We start from the raw sequence: 17062 nt of genomic DNA, 5'->3' as shown, positions 1-17062 counted from the left end.
GAAATGGAAGAGAGCATAAATCATTCTCTTGCATCTTTAAAATCAACTATTCACGGCCAAGCACGGTGGCTCAAGCCTGTAATCCCAGCACTTTGGGAGACCGAGGCGGGTGGATCACCTGAGGTTGAAAGTTCGAGACCAGACTGACCAACAACATGGAGAAACACCGTCTCTACTAAAAATACAAAATTAGCTGGGTATGGTGGTGCACGCCTGTAATCCCAGCTACTCGGGAGGCTGAGGCAAGAGAATTGCTTGAACCCGGGAGGCGGAGGTTGTGGTGAGCCACGATCACACTGTTGCTCTCCAGCCTGGCTGACTCCGTCAAAAAACAAACAAACAATCAACTATTCACATAGCTGTGTTTGAAGCCATTGGGATTGTTGATTAATGTGCTTTAAAAAGGAGAGAAAGTGATGACCCCTAGCACTGACGGGGACAGGGTATGAAATAGACTTGCTGAAAGACTGCCTCATGGATAACTGCAGAGAGAGTTGCCTCGATCATCAGTTTGTAGTTTGTTTTGGTGCATCCAGAGGCAGTGAGACCCAGTGCCTGCCCCAGGCAGGCCTCCTTAGGCAGGCCTCCTCCTTTTGCTTCTAGCCAGTGGCTTTGTGTGTAGAACTGAACTGAGATTCTAACAATTCTTTGGTTAAAATTCTGTGGGTCCCAGAGTGAGGAATAACATTGGAACTCATAGAAGCTGAGGGCAGAATGGTGGTTAATAGGGGTTGGGGCCAGGGGGTCGGATGGGGAGATGTTGGTCAAGTGGTATAAAGTGTTAGAAGGAGGAACAAGTTCTGGAGACCTTTGTACAACATGGTGACAATAGTTAATAACAATGTAGGCCGGGCGCGGTGGCTCAAGCCTATAATCCCAGCACTTTGGGAGGCCGAGACGGGCGGATCACGAGGTCAGGAGATCGAGACCATCCTGGCTAACACGGTGAAACCCCGTCTCTACTAAAAAAAAAAAAAAAATACAAAAAACTAGCCGGGCAAGGTGGCGGGCACCTGTAGTCCCAGCTACTCGGGAGGCTGAGGCAGGAGAATGGCATAAACCCGGGAGGCGGAGCTTGCAGTGAGCTGAGATCCGGCCACTGCACTCCAGCCTGGGCGACAGAGCGAGACTCCATCTCAAAAAAAAAAAACAATGTATACTTGAAAATTGCTAAGACAGTAGATTTTAAATGTTCTCGCCACAAAAAGGAGTATGTGAGGGGATGGATATGGTAATTAGCTCAATTTAATCATTTTACAATGTATACATAAAACAGCACATTTTCTATCGTAAATATATACACTTTGTCAACTAAAATAAATAAATAAAAGAAACAACATTGACCAAAAAAAACCAGACCAGCGGTCCATCTCAGATGACGGAGCTGTGTATTTTTCATGGTTCTCCTGGCTTTTGACCTGGCCTTAGTCTTTGTTTTCACACTGTCAACACTTCACTGTGGACCAATTCAGCCCTGGGCAGTGGTCGGCTAAAGTGCCAGTAGAGCTAAACACCAGGAGCGGCTGGGGCTGGGGGTGTTTTGAATGTTGTTTTATTTCAAAGTTTCTCCAGGATGATTGCGTCTTTTCAAAGAGCCCTTGAATTGACATGCTCTCTTCCTCTGAGAGGCCACAGATGGTATCTCCAGTGAGTAAGGATACCACGGAAGATCTGCGGAAAGCAACTGGTGCCTTGGAGGCTCAGGCTTTGGTGAAACAGGATTTGCTGCCTGCAGACCAGGCCCAGGTCCTCAATGAGGTAGGGGCGGATTCTGGCTCTTTCTTACGAAGGGAGGCACCAGAATGTGGACACATAGTGGATGGGTTGGAATTAGATAGCACTGCGAGGGTGGTTCCTGGAATTCTCTCTTTGCCCTCTAATTTAGGGCATCTTGGTTTTCATTATTATTTGGAGAATGATTATTTGTATCTTCCACAGGGCCCATCATTGTACTGGCACCCAGTAGGCACCTACTCAGAAAACAAAGTGTTAGAATGAATGTTCATGTGTTCTCTAAAATCCTCTTCATTGAGGAGCCCGAAGTCATTTTGGACTCTTTTGCTCTTGCTTTTTTTGTGGTAGATCTATTCAGCATTTATGATAAAGATTCCATAGAAGCTTTTTTTCTTTTTTTTCTTTTGAGAAAGGTCTCCCTCTGTTGCCCAGGCTGGAGTGCAGTGGCACGATCTTGGCTCACTACAACCTCCGCCTCCTGGGTTCAAGCGTTTCTCCTACCTTAGCCTCCCGAGTAACTGGGATTACAGGCGCCTGCCACCACGCCCGGATAATTTTTGTACTTTTACTAGAGGCAGGGCTTCACCATGTTGGCCAGGCTAGTCTGGAACACCTGACCTCAGGTGAACCACCCGTCTCGGCCTCCCAAAGTGCTGTGATTACAGACGTGAGCCACTGCACCTGGCCTTTTTTTTTTTTTTTTTTTTTTTTTTGAGACAGAGGTCTCACTCTGTCACCTGGCTTCAGTGCAGTGGTGCAGTCATGGCTCACTGCAGCCTCAAACTCCTGGGCTCAAGTGATCCTCCTGCCCCAGCCCTTCAGGTAGCTGTATGGAAGTGATAGTGTAGCAGCACCCCTGCCGTGGAGGTGGGGGGGGGGGGTTGTTTCTATCATTTATTAGCATATGTATTAGAATAATGGTTGGTATTAGTGTCAATGAAGGCAACACCAGGCGTGATAATTAGATTCATATAATACTTCACAGTTTACAAGCATTTGTATCTGTAACACTTCATTTACTCCTGAGAACAACCTTGTGAGATAGGTGCCATTGTGTCTCCATTTAATAAATGAGGAAACTGGCTGGGCATGGTGGCTCATGCCTATAATCCCAGCACTTTGGGAGGCCTAGGTGGGCAGATCACCTGAGGTCAGGAGTTCGAGACCAGCCTGACCAACATGGAGATACCCTGTCTCTACTAAAAATACAAAATTAGCTGGGTGTGTTGGCAGGTGCCCGTAATCCCAGCTACTCAGGAGGCTGAGGCAGGAAAATTGCTTGAACGTGGGAGGCGGAGGTTGCGGTGAGCCAAGATCGCGCCATTGCACTCCAGCCTGGGCAATAAGAGCAAAACTCTGTCTCAAAAAAAAAAAAAAAAAAAAGGAAAGAAAGAAATGAGGCCGGGCGCAGTGGCTCATGCCTGTAATCCCAGCACTTTGGGAGGCCGAGGCGGGCAGATCACGAGGTCAGGAGATCGAGGCCATCCTGGCTAACACTGTGAAACCCCGTTTATACTAAAAAATATAAAACAAAAGTAGCCGGGCGTAGTGGCGGATGCCTGTAGTCCCAGCTACTCGGGAGGCTGAGGCAGGAGAATGCCGTGAACCCGGGAGGCGGAGCTTGCAGTGAGCCGAGATCGTGCCACTGCACTCCAGCCTGGGCGACAGAGCGAGACTCCGTCTCAAAAAAAAAAAGAAAGAAATGAGGAAACTGAGACTGAGGGCTGTTAGAGAGTTTACTACGGCTGTGGAGCCAATATGTTGCAACCTAATCCTTTATTTAGCATTTTAGAAAAGGAAGGATTTGTTCAAGCACACTAGCCAAAGTCTGATTCACTTCAGTTAGCCTGGGAGGATTACAAACTTGATTTATTTATTTCTCACAAACACAATTCCAGCCTCTTAACTGGATTGCTGACTCACTGATGTGCTCTCCCCTGTGGGCAATAGGTATAGATTTCTTGTTGAATTGCCTGCCAACTGTTTGGAGAAGGGGCAGGAAATTAAGGTATAATAGCATGAAACCAGGAACACTAATCTGAGTGATTTGAAGGGAAACTCACCAGGGAGACGTTGTAAGCTCCTGCATGGGTTAGCAAGGGCTAGCAAGGGCTTTGAGTATCAAATGCCATTTGCATTCTTCCATGTAAGTCAGACGTCTGGCAGCAAATGTACCATTTAAATGCAAGTCCTGGGGCTGGTCTAAGGTGAAATTGTAACTATTGATAGAACACTGTTAGTGACTTCAAGACTGAGACAACCTGTAGCCTGAGGTGGGCTTTGGATGAGAGGAAGACTAAAAACCAGATTCTGTCTCTGCAGTGCTTTGGAGAGCTGATTGACAGTAATGTAGAAGTAACCCTTGAGTGGGAACTGTAGCAGGAGGATGTGTGGCAGAGTGGGAGTCAAACTAAACCCTAGGAGCAAGAGCTGTTAATGAGAGGAGCCACAGGGAAGTACTGTGCAGGTGAGGTAAGACCAAGGCATGGCCCAGAATCATGGTCGATGCAAATACTGTCAACAGCCTGTGAGGGTGTTGGCGGGCAAGGACCTTATAAAAGGTTTGGAGCAGGAAAGTTGCAAAAGGTAGGAAACAGTCTTTAAACAATGTAATATTTTGGTGGCTTTAAAAAAATTAGTAGAATTTATTAGCAACTCCTATTTGGAAGTAAGAGAAGGAATATTGACTAGTACATTAAGCTTTGAGTGGGGATAGTGGAGATAATCGAGCAGGGGTGGGGCAGCCTTCATGCAAAAAGATTAATTAGAATCTGCCACTCTAATACTCCTTTAACCAGAGTTCTGTTGTGCAGATGGCCAAGTATCAAGTTCCACAGAGGTCTGGGGACATCGTTATGATCCAATCTGAACATACAGGAGCTATAGATGTTCTTTCAGCTGATTTGGAATCTGCAGATCTTCTGGGGGACCACAGGAAAGGTGAGACCTTTGGGAGTATAGGAGGTGGTTTGTTTCCAGTAGATACTTAAAGAAAGGCAGGCAGACAGAGAAATGGAAGGAAAGGAAATGACTTGTGAAAGGAAGTCAAAGAAGCCAGTAGAAAGAATGTCTGACTGTGCCAACCTCTCTTAGCAAAATCCCGGGGGTACTCATGTTTCCTCATGGTTTCTCAGTGCTAAGCTGCCTGTCCTTTCAGTCTCCCCACCTCTGATGGCTCCTCCATGCATCTGGACCTTCGCCAAGGTGAAGGAATTCAAAAGCAAGCTGGGCAAAGAGAAGAACAGCCGTCTGGTGGTGAAGCGTGGTGAGGTGGTGACCATCCGGGTACCTACTCATCCAGAGGGGAAGCGTGTCTGCTGGGAGTTTGCGACCGATGACTATGACATTGGCTTTGGAGTTTATTTTGACTGGACCCCTGTAACTACCACTGACATAACTGTGCAGGTCAGTGATTCCAGTGATGATGAGGATGAAGAAGAGGAAGAGGAGGAAGAGATTGAAGGTAAATTTAATGTTAACATAATTTGCAGTTTTCTGGCTTAACCTAATTTCTGGTGATCATTTCCTGTGTTGTACCAGTCTTCTTCTTCCTTCGAAAGCAGTTGAGGAACTCAGCATTACAAGCTAAGCTGAGTAGTACAGGCCAAAGAGAATGTTGTGATGAGGTTGATACTGCTGTCTTAGTTGAAAGAAAGCCTCTTTTCCTTTAATCCGTACCTCATTGTTTTCCCAACGCCTTCCTGAGGGCAGGGATGGGGTGGGAGCAGAGAGAGGGTGAGTCATGCTGCAGTTTAGAGGAATGGTCTTTCAGGTTGCATGTAAGCCAGAGATTATTTTACATCTCTCTTTTAGTTTGGAGATATTTATTCTTGGCCTGGAACCAAAGTGAGTGATTACAGTTTGCTACAGGTACCCATTCTCTCCCTACCCCAACTCTCATAGCTGGCTAACTATTGGTTACTGCTTTACTTCGCGCCCAGAGAAGTTTTACAAGGGCCTCTGGGCTCCATTCCAGTTTGTATCTGTAGCGTCTACTAAGGATGGCCCAGAGGCATTTTTTCAGGTAATTTAAGATTAGGTCCTAAGCATTAGTCTTATTCCTCTTATTCCTTGGTTTTCTTATATAATCTTACAATCAATCCCTTAACGTGCGTCTTCATAGAAAGCTAACACGGTGAAACCCCGTCTCTACTAAAAAAACAAAAAAATTAGCCGGGCGTGGTGGCGGGCGCCTGTAGTCCCAGCTAATCGGGAGTCTGAGGCAGGAGAACGGCGTGAACCCAGGAGGCGGAGCTTGCAGTGAGCCAGAGATCGGGCCGCTGCACTCCAGCCTGGGGACAGAGCGAGACTCCATCTCAAAAAAAAAAAAAAAAAAAAAAAAAAGAAAGCAAGCTGCAGGGAAATCTACAGGTCTTTGGGAAAGAGGAGAACCTTGTCTCTTATTTGCTGCTTTTCAGGAAGCCAAGTGAAGGTGCTAGGGTCACTTTACAGCATGTTTATTTGCAATTCCTATCTCCATTAGCTAGTCCTTTCACCTATTAAATGAAAGAATGTCAGGATCTTTCCTTCTAAATATCTCTTTCTCCCTCTCAGAAATGTCCAGACACTTCTGAAGCTAGGAAGGCTCCTATCAGGCTAAATCATTGTTTCTCAGTGGAGACATTATTGGCATTTGGGATAGGACACTTCTTTGCTGTGTAGGTGCTATCCTGATTTTAGCATTCCTGGACCCTTGGGTACTAAATGCAGGTATCACCTAGTAGTCACTGTGATGACCAAAAGATCACCAGACATTTCCAGATGTCTGTCTGTAGGAGGGCAATAACCTCCCCGCACTCTGAAAGTCACTGGGTCACCTGGTTCTTCCGCTCACCTTTAGGCAGGACTTACGCAGTCTCTGAACACGTATCCAAACACTCTGCCATTTTGCTCATGCAGAACCTGTTCCAGCTGGAGATGTGGAGAGAGGCTCCAGGAGCTCCTTGCGGGGTCGCTATGGGGAGGTCATGCCTGTGTACCGGCGGGACAGCCACCGAGACGTACAGGCTGGCAGCCATGACTACCCTGGTGAGGGCATCTACCTGCTCAAGTTTGACAACTCCTACTCCCTGCTGCGCAACAAGACTCTCTACTTCCACATCTACTACACCAGCTGAAGGACTGCTGGGACGGGGGCAGGCTGTATTTGCTGGCTGAAGCAGGCTGCCAGCTGGTGCCTCTTGTTTGGGATAGGCAAGAGCCAAAGGTTCATGTGGGGTTCCTGAGCCTCACACCCTGTCTGGCGTGCCTGACTGTTGGCCCATGTAGCTTTTTCCCCTTCTTGGCTTCTGCAGGTGGTGGTGTCGTGTCCCTGTTCTGTGGTCCCTGACTCATACTCTTCTTGCTTCAGACTCCAGCAGATTCCCTCTTGAAGGCACCCATTGGGCACAAGCCTGAAAGGAAGCAGGGCGTTGTTTTTTAAAAATAGATTCATCTTGGCACAGGTTTATCATTCAGATTGCTGCCCTCTCCTCTCCCAGAGCCCTTATTGCCAGTGCGTTTAGTGGCACCCACTCTCTTTAACTTTTTGAGGTGCCAGAAGAGGGAAAAGCACATTGTCCATGAAGGAGCCCAATCTTTTGGTTGGAGAAAGCTCTATCCAGCCTGTCACCACTGCCGTATTCCTGCCTGCTGGTTATTCTTGGTCTCTGCATAGCTGGGAGACCACACTGCCTTTGGAGGGCTGTTACTATTCCTGATGGTAGACGCCTCCTCCTTTCTCTTTCCTAAGTCTATGTTTTTGCCATTACAGCAAGAACTTTCATGCAATCTAAAGTGATGATCAGTGTAACCTAAGATCTTGTGGGAAGAAAAACTGCCTCCATTGTTTCCTGTTCCAAGAGCTGGTTTCCCTTACCATGGGCACCGGCAGTCAAAGTGGAGAGAGTGGAAATTAGGTACTGAATTGATGTCAGAACCCACATATTTGAAAGTCAAGTGTTACTATTTTTTTTTTTTTTTTGGTATAATCAAAGAAGGAATGGTATAATCTGAGAGAGATGAAAAACAGAAAACCACTGCAGAGTCCTCACCACTTTTTTTTGTCTTTAGAGTAGGAGTGCTATTTAGAAATGTTGCTTTGGAATCAAATGCAGTGAAACCCAATCAGGTTTCCAAAGTTTCTGCATTTAGGTTTCTTGCATTGAGGGCTTAAAGCTTTTGGTGTTCAGAGTCCCTTAGTTTAGGTGATCATGAAGCTTCACTATTGCTGCTGATTGTATTTGTTCTTTACCTGACCAAAGCTTGCATTTCCCTGGTGACAGCATTTCCTACTCTGTCACTCCTGAGGCTCAGGAGTGCCACAGAGTGCAGGTGGTGCTGCAGCCAGTGGTCACCGGAGCACCAGATGCCCGGCTCCCAGGCGGAGAAGGAGATGGAGGTGAGATGGGACCTCAGCAGTCTCTGTGTTTGTACCTCCCTGTCTCTTACTCCTCGTGTTATGTCTGTTACTGCCTGTGAATTCTGAAGAATAATTAGATTTATTTATTACTGTATTTATTTTTTTTAGCACATTTCATTTTGCCTTTGAAACAGTTTCCATCTGTTTCTCAGAAGGCTTCCCATCTGTTCTGAGCCACTGAAGCCCCCTCTTTTATGGAGTTAAAGATGATATTTTTAGGATAATTTGGGAAGCGATGAGGTTTTATTTCTGCAGGTCAGTCCTGTGACAGCTTTGCAAGGAGTATGGCCCTTCAGAGATGGATGATGCCACCTTACTGCATGTTTGGGGTACAGTCCAGCACTCCCCGTGAAGAATTCTAACTTGTGAGGGAATCTGACCATTTGCTGGGGATTGAGTGCAGAGGAATTGCCTAGCCAATCAGAGATATCCTGTGATTCCAGGATTTCAGAGTCCTTTGTCTCCTCTGAGGAGTCACCTTCTTTGTGATGTTTCCTTTGACTCCTTCATTGTTGGATTCCTCACACCAAGCGTCTGTCCCTACAGTAGCATAACTCAAGGAACAGGGCTCCTCCCAGTGAGTCCCTAGTAGCATCTACATCACATCAAAGGGCAATATATCCTGCACCTGCTCTTCCCCTCGGAGCAAAGCCCCCAGCGGGATGGGATGTTGGGGACTGCCAACCATTCCCATTCTCTTGAGCCGCATCATACCTCCATTATTTTATATTTGCAAATGTGTTTTGTAGAGGATTACACTGGCCAAAATTTATATACCTTTAAAGAAATTATTTTAGTGACTGTCTGTTGAGGCAGTGAAGAGCAGATTTGCTGTGTCATCCCATTGGATAGCTGAGTGACCGCTCTTGCATCATTGAAGCTGAATCATGCCTTAGCTAACTGAATATAATCTTTGTAAAATAATTTTCTACTGAGCTGTTTTCTAGTCAGCGAAAGCCTTGCTTATTTTTCCTGTTTATTATTAACTTCTGCCTTTCTCTCAAATTGAAACTGTCAGGCCATACACAGCAAGTTCCCAAGGATAACACTTGTTATTATTGATTTTCACCATGAGATTCTCTGCTTATTTTCTTTGGAATCCTAGTTCTGTTGCATCAGGGAAGCTTAAGGGACTTGTTCCCCTCGCCTCTGTGTGCCTGTTAGTGTCTGGTCACTTTTGATGTCCTGGGCATGGTTACATTTCATTCCATACTGGTTTTTCACCAACAGTCGGGGTTTGTGTGTTCCATTAGCACAAAATAGCTAAAGAACATATTTTTACCATCTAATTCACTATTCTCACGTTACATTTCTGAAATAATTGAACTTTAGGGGCAAGATATTGTTTACTGAAGCACAGGTAATTACTGAGAACCCACAGCCCAGCAAATTCTAAGAGAGTCATTTTCTCAGCCCCTCCCAGTCCAAATGTATAGACCCAAACAATGAAACAAAAATCTTTTGCTTTGATCCTCATCTTGTTCTCTAGAGCACAAATAAATATTAACAAACAATGGAAGGAAAGTGCTGCATAGTAGGAGAGAGATTGGAATTCTCTATACAGAGTGACTGAGTTCTTAAATTTCTTTAGTTTTAGTTCTGCCACTTTGTTGAAAGATGGGGCTTTTAGAAAGGAAGACATGTTTAAAGTATTGATTTTTCCCTCAATGTTTTATTGTGAAAAAATTCAGCAAACAGCTTAAGAGAAATATAAATATATTATAAACCAAAAAGTATCTGAGACAGGTCTCAATAAATTTAGAGGTTTATTTTGCCAAGGTTGAGAGTCTGTGCCGGGGCCTCAGGAGGTTCTGAGAACACGTGCCTAAGGAGTCAGGTAACAGCTTTATACATTTGAGGGAGACAGAAGTTCCAGGCAAAGCCATAAATCAATACATGTAAGGTATACACTGGTTTGGCCTGGAAAGGACATCTTGAAGATGGGGGTTTCCAGGTCAGAGGTAGATCAAAGAGTTCCTGACTGGCAGTTGGTTGAGAGTTAAACTCTACCTGAAAAGATGAAGTCAGCTTAAGTAAAGGGGGGCTTGTGGAAGCCGAGGTTCTTGTCATGTAGATGAAGCCTCCAGGTGGCAGGCTTCAGAGAGAACAGATGATGAATATTTCTTTTTAGACCTTAAAAGGTGTCAGACTCTCCAGAAAAGACCTAATAGATTCTCTACAGAATGCAGTTTCCTCTACAAGAGACAGCTTTGTAGGGCCATTTCAAAATATGTCAAATAAATATATTGGGGGGTAAATTTCCTTTGGGGCCTACTGTCATGTGATGCTACACCAGAGTCAGGTTGGGATTTGATATTTGATTGCCACAAAGAGTCTGTTTGGTTAGTCTTAAGACTCTGTTTTAATGTTAATGCTGGTCAGTTGTATTTAAATTCCAAAGGGAAGAGGGTAATATGAGGCATGTCCGACCCCCTTCTTCCCACCAGGGACTAGTTTTTCAGGTTCCTTTGAGATCCCCTGGGCCAAGAGAGGGGTCCATTCAGCCAGTTGAGGGGCTTAGAATTTTATTTTTGGTTTGCTGTATATATATATATATATGTATACACACACTCCCCACATAAATGTAAAAATTTTAAACTACCAATTCTTAAGCAAAGATGACTCTCACATTCTGTTCCTTTTGACAAGTGTCCAATTAGAGAATGTTGAGAATGTTCCCTGCACAGACAACCTCAGCTCTGTCAGAGAGCCCCGGATTTTTAGCAGAACTGTTTCATTCAACAGGGGTTACCCAGGAGGTGGTCTTCATAAAAATGTTTCTTGGAGGCCAGGCACGGTGGCTCACGCCTGTAATCCCAGCACTTTGGGAGGCCAAGGTGGGCAGATCACTTGAGGCCAGGAGTTCGAGACCAGCCTGGCCAGCGTAGTGAAACCCCGTCTCTACAAAATACAAAAAGTTAGCTGGGCGTAGTGGCAGGCACCTATAATCCCAGCTACTCTGGAGGCAGAGGCAGGGAGAATTTCTTGAGCCCAGGAGGCAGAGGTTGCAGTGAGCCAAGTTCATGCCACTGCACTCCAGACTGGGCAACAGAGCAAGACTCCATCTCAAAAAAAAAAAAAGTTGTTTCTTGGGCCCCATCTTTCAAAACCTGCGCTATATTTCCCCTTTCCCTCAGGCCATGATCTCTGCTGTTTTCCTTACTAACTGGCACGTCAGTACAGGCGTGATTGTGAAGCTGCTCCAGAAGGGCTTTACGCTAACCTCTGTTGCTTGATGACATGTCCTCAGGGCTCTAATATTAAAACTCAGTCCTCAGATAACAGGTAGCTTTATCATGGAAGTAGGTAGCAATTTGGAATTAGACCATTCTTAAGTTTTTTTCTTAATGAATTGATACATGCACTTTAAAAGAATATTTTTGTTATTTTGGAAAGAAAAACTCAGGCTTTTAAAAAAGTGTAGATTGTCCCATTATAATATGTATATGGAAGGGTGAAATCTGAGCACTGTCTTATATTAAGCAGTGGGATTAGGTATTATCATAAAACGTCTTAATCTATAGGAAATATGAGTTTATGTTTGAGTCCTGCTCAGTCCCTCTTTGAGAGAATTAGTTGAAACCCAGACTCTAAAGTCTGCTTTTATATTTGTTAAGACCACTTATCTGCAGAAGGTTGCCTTTTAACCCCAATGGTTCTAAGGTGTGGAGTGGAGTGACCGTAATATTTACGTAAGTATGATACTTGTTTTAGTGGAGCATAAGGGAGGGGCATAAGTCACACCGTTTTGTGCTGCTTGATAACTGTCTTTTAAAATTGATCACAAGGAGTGAAAACAAAATAAAATGAGGGGGCAAAGGGTAGGAGTATCGAGGGAGGGGAGAGCAAAGCTATCGAATGTATCTTAGAATTTTGCTCAGAAATCACTGCTCCCTCTCAAGTGTTGCATTGTCCCTGCCTAAACCAAGAAGGCCAAACAAAGCCCCTCCTGTTTGAATTCTTAAGGTAAGAAATTTCTAAGCTAAGAAAACACTATAGACTAAAGCTAGTGATAGTGGAGCTCATATACAAATAGGCATGCCTCACACACTGAGTCCAAAGGCAAGACACTGGCTTTGAAATGAGGCTCATGAGCTGATTCCTATTTTATGTACCTGATTTCTTTTAGGCCCCAGGTATGTGGACCAGAGTTAATGTCATGGCTCTTCATTCTAAGATATGATGAAAAGTTGCCCTAAAATCTAGAGATGCATGTTTATTTAATTCCATAGTTTAAAAAAAATTTTTAAGCAGGTAGTTGTGGCTTATCTGGGGGTAAAATAGTATACGTGAAATTACTTCCAGAGGACAAGTATATTTTCTAAAGTTCTGAAATAGGATCATGAACCATTTTGAAGTTTTGGTTTGAAATATTATAGTATATGATATTACCAAAGAGCCCTTAATTCAGAGTTTAAGGGGCTCTCTTCCTGAACTCTCTTCATCACTCAGGGTTGAATGCGTAATGTTCCTTGCTATTGATTGTTATTGTTGATTCTTAGGATCAGGCCAAGAATCATCTGGAAAACATTATCTTAATTCCTTCTCTCATATCCTCAACAGTACATTTACTAAGAAATTCCACGCGAAAAACTCCACTCATGTCTTCTGAGATTATCCCGTTAAGTGAAATAGCTTTCATTTAACCAAGCTAAATTATTTCCATTTAGCCATGTTAAAGAGAAGTCAAGTCTGGAGAAAGCAATCCTGTAACCCATGACTCTGGCGTACCCATTTTCCCTTAACATAACGGGAAGTGTTTTGAAATTCCCAGAAGAGAGCTGTTTTGTACTCAAAGTGATGGATTATAAGAAAGCCAGACTTTGGAAAGGATAATTGGAATAAAGGGAGGTGCTTGAAGATTTTCTAAACTACTTTATGCCATTTAGCTTCTATTTCTGAAGGGCTTTCTTTGGTGCCATGTACTCAGATCAATCAGTTGACTGAAAGATGATCATGTTTTCTTTATAAAGATTTAAGCAATTGGCAACCACAAAGACATTATTTCCTTACTGTTCTGTATGATGTACTGTTGCTGACATTACAAAAAGGGTCTGGAAGAGAAACCGTGTCACTGTTGTATCCTTTTTCTTTAAAATACAAACGTATCCCAACTAATCATTTTTTATGGTCAGCTTGTTTTACATGTCCCCTGTCATGAGAAATGCTATTAACATCTGTGATTTCTAAGAGCTCTTACCAAATTGTTACTTAATTCTTGTGTCCTGCTGAGTGGTTTTTCTTTTAAAACACCATTTTTGTCACCCTTTGGCACTGGGTGTGTGTCACTGCAGTTACACTGATGATTCTGAGCTGTGCTTCTTTAAATAGCTCAGTTCTTGTGTTTTATATTATGTAACAGTTTTGTGATGCTTTTGTGCATTCTTTGTCATCTCTTCCGAGTTTTCAAATCTGTCATAAATAAACTTTTTCACTATGCACCTGGTAACATCTGAGTTGTATTTTAATGAACCTGATTTAATTTTAAATCTTTGTCTTTCATGTATCTTCCTTAAGAAAGGTATTCTATAAACCCATAGGAATTATTTCATAATCTATTAAGATTGTAAAAGTTAAGAAAAACTAAAAAGAAAAAAATTGAGAATAAGATTAATAATAGATCTTTCATCTGCATTTAAATTCATGGCAGAGTATCATGAACTGGGAACTGGGATTGGAAAAACTGGGTTTATAGTGATGATTAGTGAGTTCTGAGTTTTAGGTCAGCATTTGGTCCCAGTGAGGCCCGTTTCCCCATGAACATACTCTGTTCAAATTTGGAACCTCGACTTTGGATACCAGGCCAATCATTAACGTAATCTGGGTGATATGAATTCAGCCTGTTTTCATTTACAAAAGTGACACCATAATATATCTTTGCTATCTTTTAAACCACTGCCTCTCCACATCCCTGGGGTCTGTTGCAGAATAAGGACTCATATCTGAGCAGGGAAGGGTAGCATTTAAATATTTCCTTCAGTGATATCTGTGATCCTAAAATGAACCTGTTAGATCATTCTCTGCTTTCTGTTGCAACATATTTTAGAGGTTGAAGCATAAAAGAGGAAGGGATCTGAAACAACTGAGGTAAATGAATGTAATCACGAAACTACCCTACAACTAACAAAAAGCCCAGGCAGATTCCGTGTAGCTGGAGATCATTAATGATTCATGTTTGGGTACGCTGGATGTAATACGTCTCTGTCAACACATAATATATTTAAGATTATTATTATTTCTTGAAATGGAGTCTCGCTCTGTCGCCAGGCTGGAGTACAGTGGCGCGATTTCGGCTCACTGCAACCTCCACCTCCCAGGTTCAAGCAATTCTCCTGCCTCAGCCTCTCCCATAGCTGGGATTACAGGCACATGCCACCACGCCCAGCTAATTTTTTGTATTTTAGTAGAGACGAGGTTTCACCGTGTTGCTCAGGCTGTTCTCAAACTCCTGAGCTCAGGCAATCCACACTCCTCAGCCTCTCAAAGTGCTAGGATTACAGGTATGAGCCACCGCACCTGGCCTTAAGATTATTTTTTAACTTTTAAAAGTATTCATATGTTTCATATCATTGACCTTGACATAGCTCAAGATTACAAAAGGCAGCTCACACATTACAGCTCTTGACATTCAGCCTTGATGTTCTTTAACCTGTGCAGCTGTGACTTAAACTCAGCAGCTATCCTTAGTTCAAAGTATTCTCCGAAAGTAGAATTGCTTGTGACCTTGGAAGCAAGAGCTAAATAAGTTATGTTTAGAAGTAAGAGCCAGCCCAGCTACTCGGGAGGCTGAGGCAGGAGGATCAAGATCAGCCTGGGCAACACGGTGAGACTCCATCTCTAAGAAAAATTTTTTTAAATAAAGAAAAAATCTAGGCCTGGCATGGTGGCTCATACCTGTAATCCCAGCACTTTGGGAGACCGAGGCAGGTGGATCACAAGGTCAAGAGATGAAGACCATCCTGGCCAACATGGTGAAACCCATCTCTACTACAAATACAAAAATTAGCTGGGTGTGGTGGCGTGGGCCTGCAGTCCTAGCTACTTGGGAGGCTGAGGCAGGAGAATCGCTTGAACCTGGGAGGCGGAGGTTGCAGTGAACCAAAATTGCTCCACTGCACTCCAGCCTGGTGACAGAGTAAGACTCTTCAAAAAAAAAAAAAAAAAAAAATCTAAAAGTTAAAGAGGAGCCATATCTTGGCCGGGCGTGGTGACTCTCGCCTGTAATTCCAGCACTTTGGGAGGCCAATGTGGGCAGATCACCTAAGGTCAGGAGTTTGAGACCAGCCTGACCAATGTGCCTGTAATCCCAGCTACTTGGGAGGCTGAGGTAGGAGAATCACTTGAACCCAGGAGGTGGAGGTTGCAATGAACCTGAGCTCTCACCACTGGACTCCAGCCTGGGCATGACAAAGCAGGACTCCCATCATAAAAAAAAAAAAAAAAAAAAAATTAGTATCTTATGAATATGTATATCACCTGTTTATCCAGTAAGTTTGCCACTTTCCTTAATGGATATGTAAAATTTCTGAGGAACACAAGCCTATAATTTTTGCTTTCTTCTCAGGTATTTCCTGACAGCACCTCCCTATTGCTTTCCTCCTTCTGAAGTATTTCTGGGGACTTGTTACTTCCATAGAGTTGGAATTACCAGTATCAGGCCACTCCATTGTTCTTCCTTCACTGTGGCCATTCCCACTACGGGAAGACCGTGTATCCAGTCTCCCTGCGGCCTCTAGCGTATCAGGATCAGGTGTCTGCTGAGTGTGATATGGAAAGGAAGGACTTGACTTACCACTCAGCCGTTTGAGAGAAGCCCCTACTGGAAAATATTCTGTAAAAAGGTGATGGTCTTTGCTACGATTTAAATGTTTATGTCCCCTCCAAAATTCATGTTGAAACTTAATCTCCAATACAACAGTATTCAGAGGTGGGGCCTCCAGGAGGTAAAGGTCCTAAAAAGTTCATCTAATTTCATCCCCAGAAGCTACCCCAATCTCCCTACGGCATCTCTGCCCGGAGATGGTCCTGGTTCTGCCTGGAACAATGCCAAGCATGGGAACTTGCTCCCTCCAGAGCAGCCCGTGGTACATTGGTACCTGCTTTGTCTGCTGAGCTGGCCTAGTCACACTGCTCCCAGCACCATTTGTGACTGGATTTACCTCGAGTGCCTAATCCTGGGACTGGTCTGGAGAATGCTGGCCCTGAAGATGAGGGACTGGGTTGAGAGGTCCAAATGGCCTCTCAGTACTGGAGTGGAATTTTTTTTTTCTTTTTAGATGGAGTCTCACTCTATCGCCCAAGTTGGAATGCACTGGCACGACCTCGGCTCACTGCAACCTCCACCTCGCAGGTTCAAGTCATTCTCCCACCTTAGCCTCCTGAGTAGCTGGGACTACAGGTGCCTGCCACCACACCCGGCTAATTTTTGTATTTTTAGTAGACGGGGTTTCACCATGTTGGCCAGGCTGGTCTCGAACTCCTGACCTCAAGTGATCCACCTGCCTCGGCCTCCCAAAGTGCAGGAATTATAGGCATGAGCCACTGCGCCCAGCCTGGAGTGGAACATTTAACAACAGCACCATTCCTAGCCCTGAGAACTAAGCCGGTCACTAGATGCTTTCCTGCTTCTATCTGTTATCTCCCTGGATCTTGTCTGATTCTTTCAGGCAGGCTTTTGGGCGTATTTCTCTCTTCATTGCCTTTAGGTCCCATAGGCCAGGCCTGCCACAGGGTAGGCAAACAGCTGACTAACTTCCTCTACTGGTCCAGGCACAGGGGATTCCAGCTAGGGACAGTGTTCATCTTCTGGAGTCTTAGACAAACAAGGTAGAGGCCTGGGCTTCAGTTTAATTCATGCCAAATTTCAGCGTGGGCATTCTTTGGAGTCAGACACAAAAGCAGATGAGAAAAGGCACACAGGCTTCCCCG

At 44.2% G+C, this 17062-nt stretch overlaps 1 protein-coding gene across 2 annotated transcripts in view; it reads left to right on the top strand.

Moving 5' to 3' along the window:
* The window catches only part of TMED8 (transmembrane p24 trafficking protein family member 8), a 47748-nt gene extending 34165 nt beyond the window's left edge, over nucleotides 1-13583 (top strand). The window contains exons 3-6 of one of the 2 annotated variants that reach the window (XM_010382718.2): nucleotides 1629-1758; nucleotides 4548-4674; nucleotides 4892-5197; nucleotides 6634-13583. In XM_010382718.2, the coding sequence (XP_010381020.1) occupies nucleotides 1629-1758; nucleotides 4548-4674; nucleotides 4892-5197; nucleotides 6634-6851 (781 nt within the window). In that variant the 3' untranslated portion in view covers nucleotides 6852-13583. Of the gene's footprint in view, nucleotides 1-1563; nucleotides 1759-4547; nucleotides 4675-4891; nucleotides 5198-6633 lie in introns of both variants that reach the window. The other variant, XM_030930663.1, reaches the window with a different exon arrangement.
* The last annotated feature ends 3479 nt before the right edge of the window (nucleotides 13584-17062 follow it).

Source organism: Rhinopithecus roxellana, chromosome 5 (genome assembly GCF_007565055.1).
Source record: "Rhinopithecus roxellana isolate Shanxi Qingling chromosome 5, ASM756505v1, whole genome shotgun sequence".
Taxonomy (NCBI): Eukaryota; Metazoa; Chordata; class Mammalia; order Primates; family Cercopithecidae; genus Rhinopithecus; species Rhinopithecus roxellana.
This window is presented reverse-complemented; position numbering and strand designations above follow the sequence as displayed.